General features: G+C 40.4%; 1 protein-coding gene across 1 annotated transcript in view; it reads left to right on the forward strand.

Annotated features, from left to right (window-relative positions):
• Positions 1 to 800: 800 nt before the first annotated feature.
• The window catches only part of LOC119791940 (cadherin-23-like), a 104,448-nt gene continuing 86,700 nt past the window's right edge, over positions 801 to 18,548 (forward strand). The window contains exons 1-4 of the mRNA XM_038298332.1: positions 801 to 873; positions 6,613 to 6,755; positions 7,001 to 7,048; positions 7,301 to 7,393. Of these exons, the coding sequence (XP_038154260.1) occupies positions 801 to 873; positions 6,613 to 6,755; positions 7,001 to 7,048; positions 7,301 to 7,393 (357 nt within the window). The remainder of the gene's footprint in view (positions 874 to 6,612; positions 6,756 to 7,000; positions 7,049 to 7,300; positions 7,394 to 18,548) is intronic.

Consider the following 18,548-nt stretch of genomic DNA (forward strand, 5'->3'; position numbering starts at 1 on the left):
TCGGACTGCTCTTAGCATGCCAATGAACATCAGAGGAGCAGTTTAACGAAAAAAAAAAATGTAAAAAGCATCTAAATTGTCTCACAAAAGTAATATAACATTTTTTAAAGACGTGTATTAGCATTCTTTAGTAACCTGACTCCGCCAGATGGATTTTCTGGATTTGCTCCGCATATCCATCTGGAAACCTTCCGTTGAAGTAATTTTGGGAAGGGGCGAAAATACTGGTTAGCTGATTGGCCTATGTTGGTGATAGACGGGCCAAATAAACCAATCAGATCAACGAAGCATATGACGTACTAACAGAGCGACGACGAAGAGGAGCCAATTGATAGATCAAACTCTTGCCAAAAACCAGTCGGGAGAAGAGCAAAAACATCTTTTCCTCTGAGAAAAGCCTCCAGAGCAGTGTTTTGCTCTTCTTTCAGTGAAGAAATACTCTGTAATTCCGATAAAATGTGCTCGATAGCCATGCTAACGCTAGTTTCATCGGCTGAAGCCGCCATGTTCTTTAGACTGAACTGTCGCGCTTCTCGTTGCGTCACACCTCAACCCGCCTCAAAGCCAACGCTGATTGGACGTTCGTTTGGAGAACGGCTCCAAATTTTCTTTAACGGAAAGTAGCCAGACTGATCTGCGAGTGAAACCTTGAAAGCTCGCGAGATCAGGATGGTCTCACGAGGCTAATTCTTAAGTAAGTTAAGGACAGAAATTAGTAATTTTACATTCTTTATGGACACCCGGATGTACATCCGTTCGCGCATGCGCAGGACAGATCACATCGGACTCAGCGCCAAGAGATGGCGCTGGTCGGACGCATCAAACTGGAAGGAGAACTCTCTTGTTTGCACATGTGCAGTGCTCAAGTTTCTGGTAAATCAGCTAATTCAGCTCTGCTTCAACAGCCGGATTTGCTCATGAGGGCCGACTGAATTTCATACGTGTTTGATTTTCTCCCGATCTTACAAATCCTGATTGGGATGTCGTTGTGAGAGGCAAATTAACCGCCGTTACCCCTTATACCAAAAAAGTCTCGCATGACTGTAGAATCGCCCCAAAAAGTGCAAAAACTTGTACAGTGTGTGCCTTCCTTTCCATTGTCGCCATATGCATTCTCAGGAATACTAATTATTAGAAAGTTAATGCCTCATTGAAATTGCCTGGTTTTAGTTCACATTTCCAACTGGTATGTGAACTACATTTGAACACGTCAAAGTGAGATCCGACTTTATGTAATTGAATTCGGATCTTTCTTTGAAGTAAACTTCATTTTATCATTACTGTGTTTTTTCCCCCCTCTTCTCTAGTCTACATGTTTTGTTTTTCAGTCAAGTGCATGTCTACTCGCATGAAGCGGATGGTTATTTTACAGTCGAAAACCCCAAGAGGAGCAGGGAAAAATCATTATTGATGACTATGAAGGAAAATGCTTAATTTGCACCGTCTTCAACCAAATTATAACTCATACTGAAAGCTTCTGAATTTGCATAAATCTCATTAGACTACAATGAAAGGGGTTCATAAATCGTTATATTAATTAGTCATTTTTTGCAACCCTTTCATAAGAAAATGGAGTATATTAATAAAACCAAGGGCGGGGTAATTGTGAAGCCTAATCGGTTGCTGTTTTAGGAGGTTTGGAGCTCAAGTGACACGTTTGATTTACTCCAGCTTGTCTTCTTTTTTCTGACTAAGTATCTTTAGACTTTTACTGTATTTGGTAACTTCTACCAGGGACTGAATGACATATCATGAACTGTCCACTATCAGCATTGCACAGTGATTTAAACCCATATTTACTTACATGGCTCTCACCAGAAAGTTATGTAAGCATCTATTATTTAGTAGGAAGTCTTTATTAGCAGAATTTACATCTATAATCAAGAAAAACAAAGAAAACTGCAGAAATATAAGATTTCCATTTATAAAAAAAAGCAATGATCAATACATGCACCGACTCTTAAGCTAGTGCTTCCTTACACTGGATGAGAACTATAAGAGCACCAAATTTATTCTGTTACCAGAATCAAGTATTTTGCTAAAAGTAAACATTAAGAATACATAAACCCATAGCAAAAACCATCCTACTAGCACCTTCGTTTGTTGACATCCCACAAATCGTTGTATGCCGCATGCAGCTTTTGAATAACCTGACTCCGCCAGATGGATTTGCTCCGCATATCCATCTGGAAACCTTCCGTTGAAGTAATTTTGGGAAGGGGCGAAAATACTGGTTAGCTGATTGGCCTATGTTGGTGACAGAGCGACGATGAAAACACAACCACAAGCCAGGCTACTCTTGCCGAAACCAGTCAGGAGAAGAGCAAAAACATCTTTTCCTCTGAGAAAAGCCTCCAGAGCAGTGTTTTGCTCTTCTTTCAGTGAAGAAATACTCTGTAATTCCGATAAAATGTGCTCGATAGCCATGCTAACGCTAGTTTCATCGGCTGAAGCCGCCATGTTCTTTAGACTGAACTGTCGCGCTTCTCGTTGCGTCACACCTCAACCCGCCTCAAAGCCAACGCTGATTGGACGTTCGTTTGGAGAACGGCTCCAAATTTTCTTTAACGGAAAGTAGCCAGACTGATCTGCGAGTGAAACCTTGAAAGCTCGCGAGATCAGGATGGTCTCACGAGGCTAGCTTTTGAATGCTATGCTCGTAAAATGCCCACCTTTATTGAACCTGAGCAGAAGTTTTCGTTAGCCTTCATATAAATCTTACATCATTGCCTGAATATGTCATCATCACTTATTTCATCAGTAATAACTTATTGGAAACATAATTCTAATGTTTATTCTGCTTGGTTCTAAACTTCAAAATAGCACTTTTACATCATTACCCTTTATTTATTAATGCTCTCTGTATTCATTACAGATACTCTTTAACAGCCTGGTTAACCAAATGGAGGTAGATAAGGCAGTGAAAGGGTTAAGAGGCCGCCCTGAATTAGCACCATTTGGACTGAAAACTAGCAGGTCATCAGCATACGTAGGATAATTTATCAATGTTTCACCTATCATACATCCAGCACTGCAGGCTCTTAATTGAACTTGATTAAAATACACTGGGGATAAAATCCCACCATGTCTAAATTGTTACAACAATTTAACCTGCAACAATTCCCTTTAACGACCCCACTTTCAGAGACAGACAGGTATGGGGCATCGCAGGCTAACAAAAGAAGCCAAACGACCCCCATTGCAAAGGGTGGACCCATTTAGCTGTTTCAATTTGCATGTTTTCTAATCAAAAGGAAGGCTTTGCTGGGCCGCTTTATAAAGCAACTCAATACTATTTCTCACATTTGAATTGAAAAAGCTTCCTGGATGGGAAGCGAAACGTCTTCAAACTTGGAAACAAAGTCCAAGGGATTTTTTTTTTGACTTTTTTGGAACGACTATGACCGGGATGACTGAGAATCTTCACCAGCACCTTGTCTAACATCATTGACAAAGTAGAAAGACTGCTTCCCTGTTTGCTCTGCCTCTTCTGATGAGAGAATCCTTACATCATTGTCTGTGGTTCACTCAAACACTTTAGAGGACTAATTTAGAAGTCTATAATTTCTGCTTCAAGACCACAAACTGGAAAAATGATCTAGAAATAAGTGGAAAATTTCTTAAATCGAGTGTATTTACCCTTAATTTGAATAGGTAAATGAAATGATTTGCCAATGGAATCAGTATTTTTACTCTTACAATAAGATAATTAGATAGTATTCACGTGAAATAAGACAATGCAATTGAGTTTTCTTATTTTAAATGTAGATTGTCTTGTTCCATCGGCAAAATGTCTCTTTTATCCCCTCAATTCAAGAACAAATGCATTTATTTTAAGAAAAACTGACTTATCTAGAGCTCGATTTTTTCCAGTGCAATAGGAATCATAGGGTTGGACAAATAAAATGGAATCTACATTGAAATATGAAACATTTGTTCAATTTGATCTTTAGATATACTTAAAAACATTGTTTTTTATTCATTTATATAAGGAAAGTTGTATTGTATTTCTTTGTATGGTATTTTAGTTCTTTTAGATGATGAATGTTTGTAATATTTTGTTTGTATACCTGGAGCGTGGAACAAAGATAATTTCCCCCTGGGATCATTAAAGTGCTTCTGATTCTGAGCTAATGGCTCTGGATGAATGCAGGATGGATTTACTGAAGAGTTTTGTTTAGAACCAAGTGAAGAATCACTAATAAAGCTACACAAGTTTTTTTCTTCCATTATACAAAACCAACATGAAACCCTGTGTGTCTTTTTTTCTTTCTAACAAAGCAATATTTATTCCACTGGTAATTAGCATTTCCTTACTACCAACACTCACCTGCCATCTGGTTAGCAGGACACCTGACCCCTACAAGCAGGTGGGTCGCCCACACTGATACTGCCAGATACCTCCTCTAACTGTGCCTCACGCGCCATTGCTCAACCTCTGAGCCATCGCATCTAACTATCAATAGGCTGAAATATTGGGAGTTCTTTAATGCATTTAACGCCCATCACTAGTCATAGATAATCAAAGGAAACATTTTTTATAACCGTATCTCATGCTGATGGATAGGTGCACCTCTTGGATAAAACCCTTAACTCCACTTCGGTACCTACCTGCATTTTCAAACATTTCTACAGCACTTGCTATCACTCACCCTGCTAAGTTTCTTTTTTATTTCATTTTGTTTTTACCCTGAACAGGATGGCGGTAAAGCACTCAGAACTGTTCTCTGGTAATAGTCACATTTTGGCTTTAAGTGATCAGCTTACTCAAATGTGGAAAAACTATCCAACCATTTCACTCATGCTTATCCCAACTGGGGTCACAAAGGTTGCTGGTGCCTATCTCCAGCTGTCTACTGGCGGGAGGCGGGGTCGACCCTGGACAGGTCACCAGTCCATCACAGGGCAACACAGAGACAAACAGGACAAACAATTATCCACGCACATGCATAAAGACATTGGGCCGGGAATTGAAGACAGAACCTTCTTGCTGCAAAGCAGCATTACTACCCACTCCGTCACTGAGCAGCCTGGAAAAACAAAATCTGATAAGTTAATCCTAAGAAATTGACAAATAGCTGTATTTTTAAAGAATCTTATTAAAAAACGGAATGATTTTCCAATTCAATAAGAAAAATATTGCAAAAATGTGTATTAAAATTACTCCTTTGCCTGTTTTTTTTAATTAGGTGTACATTTATTGCGGGTTTAAATAAAATCACTAAGGAAAAAAATCTATACTGTTAAGGGTATCTACGGAGTCGTCCCCGCGGGCCCTGGGGGGCTTCCTCGAGGCTGTCTCTCCTCCTCCCTTGGTGGGGGTCTGATTTCCGGGGCTGGCCCCTCCTTGGTGCATTCGCTCTTGGGGTCCCTTTGGGTGCCTGGGGCTTTGGGTCTCCCGGCGCTGGACTCAGTGCTCTGGGGGGGGTGCCTCTTCGGCTCTCCACAACCACTATTGAGCATTTTTTCTATGGATAAACTTTTCATGCACAAGTTCACCCTCACAAACAATTACAGGTGCTAGGCTCCAGGTACTCAGAGATTCACTTCCAAACAGAAACCCCACATTCATATCTTCAGGTAACACAGAGTAGATGTCAGACTTAATAATACTACTTTAGCGATAGTTTCAAGGTGTTTTTATTGTATGTCTCGTACCATGTCTTTCGGTTGTGCTGTTCTTTTTTCATCTCGCTACAGGTGATGAAGCAGACTGAAAATGTTTTGTCATTATCTCCTTTCTACACCGCAAAAACGATCTAGAAATAAGTAAAATTTTCTTAAATTAGCTGTATTCACTCTGAATTTGAGTAGGTAAATGAGATAGTTTGCCAATGGAATGAGTAATTTTACTCTTAAAATAAGATCATTAGATAATATGCACTTGAAATAAGACAATGCAATTGTGTTTTCTTATTTTAAGTGTAAATTGCCTTGTTCTATTGGCAGAATGTCTTTTTTACCTCCTCAATTCAAGAACAAATGCACTTATTTTAAGAAAAAATGACTTATTTAGATTTTTTGCAGCGTATCTCCTCTTTCTTTCATCTTTTCTCTTTTTTTCCCTTTATTCTTCTTCTGTTTTTCTGCTCTATTTACATTACAGTGTCCATATAAACTGTAAAACTCCCTGCATGATTATAATAAAGCAATTTATATGCATGTAACAAGTGGAGCAATATTTGCAATTGCCATACTGCTACACTTGTGAAAGTAAAATCTGTTGCACTGCAAAAAAATGAAATCTAAATAAGTCATTTCTTCTTAAATTAAGTGCATTTTTGCCAATGGAACAAGACAGTTTACACTTAAAATAAGAAAAAAACAATTGCATTGTCTTATTTCAAGTGCATTTTATCTAGATACCTTCTTTTAAGAGTAAAAATACTAATTCCATTGGCAAATCATCTTATTTACCTGCTCAAAATAAGGGTAAATACCCTTAATTTAAGACATTTTTTACTCATTTTGAGATCATTTTTGCAGTGTGGGCTCTTTTTGGCATCAAGACAATTATTCTTGTTGCCACATTGCGAGACAGGACAAAAAAGGGTATCTAAAGATTATTCAATTTTTCATAATTTCTGACTTTTCTCCTGAACTCTCTTGCAGGTTCTTCCGTTGCTCAGCTTAAAGCTACGGATCCTGAGGGGGAGCCGCTCATTTACGGGGTTTCAGGAGAAGAAGCCATGCGGTATTTTTCTGTGAACAAGGACACCGGTGTGGTCTGGCTTCGACAGCAGCTCGACCGAGAGGTACAAACACACCGCCTTAACTCTGCATGGATGCAAAGTGAATGCAGCACGGACTAAGAAAATAACATGTTGAACAAAATAGAAAGTAAACCACCGAATGACGGAAGAGAAGTAAATGCATCATCTCCCCGTCATTTGAAAGGTGGCAGGAAGGCGTGAAAGTTTTTTTTTTATGTTCTGCACTCTTCCTGTGTGTCACTTCTCTCTGGAAATATGATGCTGATGTCTCTTTTTTTCCCCACCAGACCAAGTCAGAAATGCAGGTCGAGTTCTACGTGAGTGACATTCAAGAGGTATGTGACAGATCTGATCTGTGATTATAGTGTCACATCTTCACACATGCTGACATTGTGAATATAGCCTGACTACATATCACCTCCATTCTATCTTATATGACATCTGTCTCACTTAACAAAGTCTATGTGCAAAAATAAACTGACTTTTAGCCTACTGCCCCTCTGGTCAGTCATAATTTAATGCAGTTTTTTTCTCCTTTGCTGATTAAAGCCGTTTTATATTTATTGCTTATCTGTTTCCTCCCTCAGGTGGTAAAAGATACAGTAAATATTCAGATTGGAGACGTGAATGATAATGCACCAAACTTCCATGGGCAGCCCTACACTGTTCGTATACCAGAGGTAAGAAACACAACAACTGTTAAAGTAATGGCCCCTGGGGAAATAAACACAAATCAGTTTTTTGCTGAAAATGTAAATACCTCTTCAAAATCTCTGGTTCCTCGTAAAGCTGATGTAGACTTTCTTACAAAAGTGTTCATACAATATATTTTGAATATTTTAAATCATTTCTCACATCTCAAACACACACTATACTGCAGGGATCTTCTCTTCCAGTCCTCGATATGGGATGTCCACCATCTTTTTGATGTGTCCCTGCTTCAACACACCGGAGTCAAATAATGAGGTCGTTAGGAGAACTCCAGAAAACTTAACTGCACACTGAGAAGGTGTGCGGAAGCAGAGACTCATCTAAAAGGTGAAGGACACCAGACCTGGAGGAATGGGGTGGAAAATCCTGTTTTACTGTATTTTTTTTTCTGTAACAGCCCAATGGAAAGTAATGCTTAGTTGGAACGCTGAAAAAAATACAGGTGCTGGTCATAAAATTAGAATATCATGAAAAAGTAGATTGATTTCAGTAATTCCATTTAAAAAGTGAAACTTGTATATTATATTCATACATTACATACAAACTCATATATTTCAGATGTTTATTTTGTTTAATTTTGATGATTACAAATGACAACAAATGAAAATCTCAAATTCATCATATCAGAAAATTAGAATATTACTGAAGACCAATAAAAACAAAGGATTTATAGAAATGTTGGCCAACTGAAAAGTATGAACATGAAAAGTATGAGCATGTACAGCACTCAGTATTTAGTTGGGCCTCCTTTGGCCTGTATTACTGCAGCAATGCGGCGTGGCATGGAGTCGATCAGTCTGTGGCACTGCTCAGGTGTTATGATAGCCCAGGTTGCTCTAATAGTGGCTTTTAGCTCTTCTGAATTGTTGGGTCTGGTGTATTGCATCTTCTTCTTCACAATACCCCATAGATTTTCTATGGGGTTAAGGTCAGGAGAGTTTGCTGGCCAATTAAGAACAGGGATACCATGGTCCTTCAACCAGGTACTGGTAGCTTTGGCACTGTGTGCAGGTGCCAAGTCCTGTTGGAAAATGAAATCTGCATCTCCAAAAAGTTGGTCAGCTGCAGGAAGCATGAAGTGCTCTAAAACTTCCTGGTATGTGGCTGCGTTGACCCTGGACCTCAGAAAACACAATGGACCAACACCAGCAGATGACATGGCACCCCAAACCATCACTGACTGTGGAAACTTTACACTGGACTTCAAGCAACGTGGATGAAGTGCCTCTCTTCTTTTCCTCCAGACTCTGGGACCTTGATTTCCAAAGGAAATGCAAAATTTACTTTCATCAGAGAACATGACTTTGGACCACTCACCAGCAGTCCAGTCCTGTTTCTCTTTAGCCCAGGCAAGACGCTTCTGACGCTGTCTGTGGTTCAAGAGTGGCTTGACACAAGGAATGCGACAGCAGAAACCCATGTCTTTCATACGTCTGTGTGTGGTGGTTCTTGAAGCACTCACTCCAGCTGCAGTCCACTCTTTGTGAATCTCCCCCACATTTTTGAATGGGTTTTGTTTCACAATCCTCTCCAGGGTGCGGTTATCTCTCCTGCTTGTACACTTTTTTCGACCACATCTTTTCCTTCCCTTCGCCTCTCTATTAATGTGCTTGGACACTGAGCTCTGTGAACAGCCAGCCTCTTTAGCGATGACCTTTTGTGTCTTGCCCTCCTTGTGCAAGGTGTCGATGGTCGTCTTTTGGACAACTGTCAAGTCAGCAGTCTTCCCCATGATTGTGTAGCCTATAGAACTAGACTGAAAGACCATTTAAAGGCTTTTGCAGGTGGTTTGAGTTAATTAGCTGATTAGAGTGTGGCACCAGGGGCCATCAATTTTGAACCTTTTCACAATATTCTAATTTTCTGATATGATGAATTTGAGATTTTCATTTGTTGTCATTTGTAATCATCAAAATTAAACAAAATAAACATCTGAAATATATGAGTTTGTATGTAATGTATGAATATAATATACAAGTTTCACTTTTTAAATGGAATTACTGAAATCAATCTACTTTTTCATGATATTCTAATTTTATGACCAGCACCTGTATGTTAGAATTGTGAGACAATTAAAGTTTTTGGGGAGGATTTTCTTTTTCTGGTTGGATCATCTTAATAAGCAGAGATGGGAAGTAACGAAGTACAAATACTTCATTACTGTACTCAAGTAGATTTTTCTGATATTTTTACTTTACTTTACTACTTATTTTTATGGCGACTTTTTACTTCTTACATTTTTCCACAAATATCTGTACTTTCTACTCCTTACATTTTAAAAAATTGTCTCGTTACTTTAGTTTTGAATCATTTCAATGGAGTTACCGTTATTATTTTTCACGTCATCAATACCAAATTCAATCTAATTGGATGGGAATCTACGTTGCATTTGACGCACCACTACAAGATGAATCGACAGATTCGGCGGTATTCATTGGCGGCAAATCATTGCAGCTTGGTGGCGGTGGCGTTAGCATAGTAGCATGGACGACGAGATGATTGAAAATGAACACAACGGAGATCTAGTCCTATTGGCAGACATCCATTTAAAATGTAGGCAACGGCATGAAAAACGTGGTTTCTACTTTTACTTTTATACTTTAAGTAAATTTACAAGCCTGTACTTTGTTACTTTTACTTGAGTAAAGAAGTTTAATCAGTACTTCCACTTTTACCAGAGTATTTTTTAACACAAGTATCTGTACTTTTACTCAAGTACGGAAAGTGAGTACTTTTGCCATCTCTGTTAATAAGTGGTTATCCTAATTGTCAATCATTCTGGTGATATGTTTATATAAGGCCGTCCTACGTGTTCAGCCCGTTAGCTATCTTTTCTGCGCATGCGCACTTTCAGCTGCACATCTGTGGTGAGCTACGGTTTCAGACAATCATTGAAGCTCACCTTTCCCATTGCGGTTCTTTGAAAATGGACAAGGGTCGTCAGATAAAAAGTGTCTGCTAAGTGTATGAGAATAAAAGACATGCATCAGAGGAGGCAGATACCTAGGAATTATTTTTGCGGTGAGCTCTCCTCGCAAAGCATTATGGGATTTGCTGAACCGGAAGTTTATTCTAGACGTTTTAAATGAAGCCTTCACCCCAGGCTCACACCGACTCCGGTCTTACCGTTGCGGTGCGGTGGGTGCGACGCCGCAGTGATTCCAAGTCATTAAAAAGACGTAAACCTCTCTCACCGGCTGCTGAGCTGTCCGGCTGCGGTTACCGAGACACTCCGGCGCTGCAGAAAATTCCACAAGAAAGCTATCCTTGCGGCGTGCCGGAGCCCTCCGCAACAAGCTCTCGCAAATATCCTTATTTGGGCCGTGTTATCGCGTGAAGTTACGTGAACTCAAGTGAACTTCTGTTAAATCCCCGGACCTGTTGCCGGAGCCGCAGAGCCGCAACGCACCGTAGTCAAAAGGGCGGTGTGAGAGGGGGTGTGCGGGAGTTGCGGTCTCCGTCGGCTCGGTAACCGCACCGGAGCCAGTGTGAGCAAGGGGTCAGGATTGGCGCATAGCACATATGTGATGCCGGATTTTATAAGGAGAATGTTGGGTTTTAATCCAGAGAAATGTGAGTTTAAAAGATTAAAAGGACGAAATGATCAAACACAGACAGGGATTTTGTCAACCTCTGCACAGGGGAGAAAGACTGCTGGCTCCAAACCAGCACCATTTCTCACAGATCCCTTCACAGCAAAGCCTTTTATTATCAGTTTACAACATAATAGGGCGGGTCTTAAACAGAAAACCCAGTAATGATTATCTGGCAGGATGCAGGTCATAGGACAGTGTGAAATGACCATCTGGCTGGATGGAAGTCACACAACCGTGTGACTCTGCCTCATGACCTACTGGATGCAGGTCATAAAAGTTTATGAACCTCCTGATTGAATCACAGGATAGAACCAGAACCAGAACGTTTCATATGCCCACACATTCATTTTATAATTGTCACTCTAACAGAGAAGAAGAAATGTTTTTTTATGCAAGGTAAGTGCTCACTTAAACGTACCTTTTCCCTACTTTTGTAATGATCTCAGAATGTTGGACCCAGAATTCGAGGTGAGACAGACAGTGGGAAAGTTCAAAGCGTTTATTTAAACTAACAGGAGCGCAGGGCTGCTCGTCTGCTCCGGGGCGGATCTCTGCAGGGATAGTAGAATACAGGTCAGTGACCGGATGTGGAGCTGAATACGACTTGTAGCAAAGTCACTGACCTGATTCAAAGTTGAGTCCGTTCGCGGAGAACACAGCTGCATCTAGACGGAAGGTTTGACCGCAGTTGCGGCAGGCAACACCCCCAGAGTTCTTAGAGAGCGAGCGAAGTGGGGGCCAGCTGACGCCGAGCAGCAACCAAGCCCAGAAGGGAAGACAGTTCAAGGTTCAGAAGTCGGTAGGATCCAGGATCAGATAAGACAAACAGAGCAGACGGGGGCGAGGCAAAAACTCCAGATCCTCAGGGCAGAAAACTGGTCATAAACAGGAAAACAGACAGACTAAATAACCTGGTGCTGATGGAAGGCAAACACACAACCTAAATAGTAGAGGAACCAGGTGGAAATGATCGGCGATAATCAGCCGCAGAACCAATTCGACAGCTGAGCAAGGAGCAATGGGAAAAAACCAAACCGTCACCGCCAAGATCATGACAACTTTTCGCTACATAATGACCAAGAAAACCCGTGTTTTATCATTTAGTTTTTGGGTGATTTTATTTTACTTATCACAACATTATCTGTCTCTTACAGATGCATTTTTAAAACTGTGATTCCTGCTGGAACTTCACTCAAAGTTAAACGCTATTATACAACAAAGGGTCCTTACATTGCAGGTCTGCAGCTAGTCTCTCTTGGCTTGGCTTTAGATTATTATTTGTGTAAAGTTTTTAGAACCCGACATCCTTACCTTCTTCTTAATAGCTATGATCTACTTTTTGTTTTAGCATTCACAAAAAGACATTAAAACTTCTTGCGAAATGAGAAAAGTAAATTTGACATCTGTTCATCTTAAAGTGACCAGTTTTTGCTACACATGATGTCCTCCAGATGAGACAGCCAGTGTAACCGTCTCTTTAAGGGAGAAAAAAAAAAGGCTCCCTGCAGCGAAAACCTTAATCTGCACTTTGCTAGCAGTTTCCCCAACGTCTCTGTCCTCTTTCTAAACATGCCACCTCCTTCTTTTTCCTCTCCTCGTTTCTCAATCTTTGTGTCTCCTCCATGCTTTCTTCTCCATCTAATCCTTGATATGAAGTAATTGCAAAAGTGAGGTGGAGGACTTCAAACAGGGGCTTGAGTCCACACACACAAAACACACCCACGTCTTTCTGTGCTTATACTGAGCACATACCCCTATCTGAGTCCTCACTAAATCTTCAAAGCTGCTGGCTTTTCCTATCCTCAATTCATATTGTCAGACAAATAAACGTAGGGAAATATGGAGTATTTAGATGAGGCTGTTTAGATCGCCCACAGCTGAACTGTTTTTCTGGGGTCAGTTTTACCAGCTCACCTTTTTCTACAACATACGTATTTTTATGTGTTTAAACTTTCCTAATTCTATAAATAAAAGGCTTAATATCAGCAATAATAAAGCTTTTAAACTGGAATGATTTTTTAATCATTTATAACTTGTACCCGTAGTGCCATTCATAACAATCAGGTAAAACTTAAGATGTACCAGTTTCTTTTTAAACAATTCAGGTTTTCATTTTAAGGACTGTGATAAATAAAATAAAAAAAAAATAGTTTTGTAACATCGGATGTATTTCATCCGTTAAGTACGGTGGCTGAGAAGTGCAAAACACATTTACAATTCAAAAACACATTAACAAATAAAGAACAAAATAACATTTGAAGAAACAAAATTAGATTTCATGAAACAAATGTATTTTTGAAAAAAAAAAAGTTTAAATTTTTAAAAACTAATTTACATTTTAGGAAACAAATTCACATTTTAAATAAGTTAGATTTTAGGTGAGAGAAAGTTTCATTTTAGAGAAAAAAAAATACATTATAGGGAAACAAATGTACATCTAAAAAAAAAATTGACCGTTCGGAAACACTTGTACAAGTGAAAACTGCAAGCGGCAAAACACAGTTACATAGCCAAAAACAAATTAACAAAAGACGGCTACACGCCGCTGACTTTTCACGTGAAGCAGGAGGACTACAGATTGAGCTGTTTGTACTACAAGTCAGGGTAATGGTGACGTCACATCCGGCCACTGGGACGTTCCCTTTCCGTGTAGCCGTCTTTTGTTCATTTGTTTTTGGCTATGTAACTGTGTTTTGCCGCTTGCAGTTTTGTTTCCGAACGGGCAATTTTTTTTAGATGTAAATTTGTTTCCCTATAATGTATTTTTTTCTCTCTAAAATGAAACTTTCTCTCACCTAAAATCTAACTTATTAAAAATGTGAATTTGTTTCCTAAAATGTAAATTTGTTTCCTAAAATGTAAATTTGTTTTTAAAAATTTAAACTTTTCTTTTTTTTCAAAAATACATTTGTTTCATAAAATATAATTTTGTTTCTTCAAATATTATTTTGTTTTTTATTTGTTAATGTGTTTTTGAATTGTAAATGTGTTTTGCACACCGTAGTTAAGCATTTCAAATCTGTACCATAAACAGGGGGGGGAAAACTAAAACAAATTTGACTTTTTTTTTAATGAAAAACTGAGGCAGACATCCAAAAAAAAAATACAAAGAACCAAAAAGCCAGAAAATTTAAAGGAAAACTCACGTAGGGAGACAGAGATGAGGAAGCAACTGACGACCAGGAACCAGCACTGAGTGACTGAGTTACTGCAGAGGTGGTGTATATAAGGGGAACAGAAGGATGGACTGATGAGCTGAATAAGGAGCAGGTGTGAGTGGAACTAACTAGAAGGAAGTCTAGGGGGAAATAAAATAAGCACAAGGAGGCAACAGAGAGAAACTAAAGATTGCTTGAATAAAAAGGAAAAAAATTTAGAAGTACCTCCTATGGAAGTAAGGATTTGAATTAAAAATGCCACTGAAATTTAAATGTTGTATGTTTGTACTTAATGTTTCAGTGTTAACACATTTTTGACCTAAAAAAAAAATCATTGTCATTATTTCTACACAGTTGAAATTTCATTTATTTTCTCTTCAAGCTAAAAATTCACGTGACTATTTTATAGTGATTACATTTTCAATACTTATTTTTCAGTGTTAAAAAAATCTGCATATAAAAAATTCAAACTCAATATTTTCAGCCTCCTGAGATTCAACTGGCTCTATTTCACTCACGGCTATGCCGAGAGAGGGCTGCTGCAGACGGGCTGCGGGTAGCCCTGGCTGCCGTTACAGCGGTCCTCTCAACTTCAGAAAATGTTTTAATCACGCATTAAATCAGTAAATGGGCCATATAGTGACGATTAAAGTAGTGCCATCTACCAGAGTGGTGGTGTAGAGGTAGTCCATTTTCCCCTCATTGTTTTAGGTAAAACATAATTTTTTGAAAATCAATATTAAATCGGGCAGCCGAATATCACCATATATTGCCAAATTGATTTTTTTCTTAGTCACCATAGGATATTATCAGCATATTGAAATATCACTATAGACTGCGATATTTTACCCAGTTATCAAAATTGAATGTATAGATAAAAAAGCAAGAGCAGTATATGTTCATCAGAAACCATGTTGTTTAGGGTTTTATTCAGTTTACATCTTCCACTGTGACTGCCTCAACTACAGAAATGGCGCTGTTCCGCCACAGGGCTATGTACCAGAGTGGCGATGTGGAGGTCACCCATTTTTCCTCATTCTTTCAGATACATTTTTTAAATATAATTAGTCCAGTTGATTGGTCAGTCAAAACGTACAATACTGTATATCGCCAAATCAAATTTTTCCCCACACCCCTCAGTTTGACTTACACCTATTACTAAAACTCGCACATGATCTGGATCTTTACAAAATTTCAATGAATTATTCATTGGCATAAGGCAAACTCCTTTCATAAGTTTGTGGATAAAGGGCTGTGTTTAGTTCAGCAGCAGTGTGTCTGTCATGATGGGGTTTAGGTGTCTAACCCAAAATGCAGAAACACTCGCTGAAAACCGGGGGAAGTTAAGTGATTTATTTAAATATGTACAATGGTGAAAATACAAGGGTTCTGGGCTCAGCGGCCTGGTCACAGGAGGAACTTAACTGTACGGATGGGGATTCTGATCTGCAGGGGGTGGGAACCCTGTGAGTCCGGAGGCTTATCGGCAGGCAGTGGGCTGAGGACTGAGGGCTAGGCTGAGACAGAGACAGAATGCAGGCAGGCAGGTTTCTGGCTGAGAGAAGGGATTCAGATCTGCAGAGGGGGGACCTTGAGAGTCCAGAGGCTTTTCGGCAGGCTGAGGTCTGAGGCAGAGACTGAGTGCTGGCAGGAAGGATCCAGGCATGGACAGAGGCTGAGACTCAGACTTAGTGCAGGCAGGCAGATTCCAAGCCGTGGTTTCTCTCTCCAGAGTTTTTCTGGTTTTCAGGCGAGTCAGGATCTGAAAGACAAGGAGAAACTGGGTCAGACAGGTTTCACAAAGACAGGGTCTTAAATCAGGCAGGCTGGCTCAGATTCTGCTAACCATTACTGGCAAACACTCTGGTGCTGGAGTGTCAGTCTCCTCCTCCTTAAGTAGGAGTCCTCTTGATGAGCAGATGGAAGACAGGTGTTGCAGGTGAGCACAGGCCCTCGGGAAGGGATCCTCGGCGCCCTCTGGTGGGCAAGCCTCCGGATCCCAACAGTGTCATCCAACGCGACAGTGGCGTTGAATGTTGTAGTTTGCCCTGAAATACAAGGGTTGATGGTTCAAGCCCCAGCTTTGACTTTCATTGTCATTGTGTCGTTGGGCCAGACACTTCACCTGCTTTGTCTACTGATGGTGGTCAGAGGGCCCGGTGGCGCCAGTGTACGGCAGCCCCGCTTCTGTCAGTGAGCCCCAGGGCAGCTGTGGCTACAATGTAGCTTGCCACCATCAGTGTGTGAGTGTGTGCGTGAATGGGTGAATGAATGTAGTGTAAAGCGCTTTGGTCAGGTCTCCTGACTTGAAAAAAGGCGCTATATAAGCAGTGTTGGGCACGTTACTTTGAAAAAGTAATTAGTTATAGTTACTAGTTACTTCTCCCAAAAAGTAACTGAGTTACTAACTGAGTTACTCCACAATAAAAGTAACTAGTTACTAGTAAAAGTAACTATTGCGTTACTTTTGCGTTTCTCGCCCCCGTAACCCTCACCGCCCAGCCCCCACCTTCTCGCCGTGTGTTTCCAAAGCCAGCTGAATAGAGCGAACGACAAAGACAAGAACCTGCAGAGAGTTTAGCATTTATTGCAACTCAGCGTAAATGACGTCAGGGGGGAACGCCATGTGAAGTTTTTTAACAGGGCGTTCAAATCTGGTGAAATTAATAACTGGGGATGTCTAATTCTGAAATCCTGTGTGTTTGGGTTGTTATAGATACTGCAACATCTATCTATCCATCTATCTATCTAGATCTATACTCTGTGTGTGACATAAAATATGGATCTCCATCCCTGCCACAAAGGCCATCAAATAATGTTTAATATAAAAAATACAGTAGGTTGAGAAGGCAGAGTATCCATCCATCCATCCATCCATCCATCCATCCATCCATCCATCCATCCATCCATCCATCCATCCATCCATCCATCCATCCATCCATCCATCCATCCAGATTTCTCCCTTTCTCCATACAGGCTATCATTTCTGGCTGTTGTCAGGTTAATCATTTGATCGTTCACGCTCTCCATAGTTCTCCTGTGGCGCGAGCACAGGGCGACTGTTGCGCGCCTTTAGCGAGCATGCGCATTTCCTGTCGCTTGCGCGGTGACTCGTGCCGCCTGCGCTGTGCGGAGATGCAGGGGAAACCGTATGTGATGGGGAAATGCAGCTCGACGTAACACCGGTATTTCCATCTGGAAAGCGCTGTTTTGCTGCTGGATCCTCCTCCCTCTCCATCTCTCTGTGCGTGCTGTACGTTAACACCCGCCAGCAGAAACACCCTCCTACCCAACTGACAGACGGAATCTCACTATACATCAGCCATTCTCATCCTCCCCTCTCTCATGACAAGGCGCGCACCTCTGGATGACCTAAAAAATAATCTTTAATATCTCTTAAACAAAAGTAGCACAAACAATATTTTTTCTGCACAAATCTGCACTAACGTTGCACTAACCATTCAGTCTATTTGCAGAGTTTTTTGACGTGGGTGGGGTGTCAGCTTCACGCAGCTGCGCACGAGTCCTATCATGAAAAAAGGTTAATTGTGCGACCTGAGTAACGCGCAGTAACGGGGTGTCTGCAATGTTAACTGCGTTATAGTTAAAGTCAAAGTAATTAGTTAGATTACTCGTAACTAAAACAAGGTAACGCCGTTAGTAACACCGTTACTTTCAACGCCGTTAGTCCCATCACTGTATATAAGTACATGCCATTTACCATCCAACGCTGGACAACAAACCGTCACCTTTGAGTGTTCCAGAAAGACTGGCCGTGGCACTGTGTGTTTTGGCTTCGGGTGCAAAACAACACACCGTCGCACAGAGCTACAAACTAGCATCCTGCATATCTGCGTTAGCTACGACATAAACACAGACGACCTTGTTTCTGAGTATAAACCAGGCTTAAGGCACAGTATGTGTCTGTAGCCTCTGGTGTTTGTTTTTCTCTCGGTCTTTGATCTGCACGGCTCACTTTTCTTCTGCTTTTTTTATTTTTGTCTCCATTATAACACTTTTTTTTTAGTTCGATGCTGAAGCTGTCAGTAGTCACTGCTGCCACCCTCTGGTTCCGGGAGTAACTGCTTGTTCTGCCAAATATTGTTAAAAAATTAAAGAAAATCCTGTATCCAGATTACGATATCTGTCATCAACCGAATGTATGAACTGTTCCTTAGCATGAGGCGCACCTCTGGTAGAAATTCCTCTAAATTTTATTCATAACTAACAGCTAACAGTCAAACAAACGCGACCGAAAACATCACCTCCATTGCATAGGTAATTAACCCACCAAACTATGCTAACTGAAACAGACAAAACAAAGAAGATAAACAGAAACATGAGGGAAGGACCGCTATTAGGACATGAAA

This window comes from Cyprinodon tularosa, unplaced genomic scaffold, assembly GCF_016077235.1.
Source record: "Cyprinodon tularosa strain WSP-4 unplaced genomic scaffold, ASM1607723v1 ctg406, whole genome shotgun sequence".
In the NCBI taxonomy this organism is placed as follows: Eukaryota; Metazoa; Chordata; class Actinopteri; order Cyprinodontiformes; family Cyprinodontidae; genus Cyprinodon; species Cyprinodon tularosa.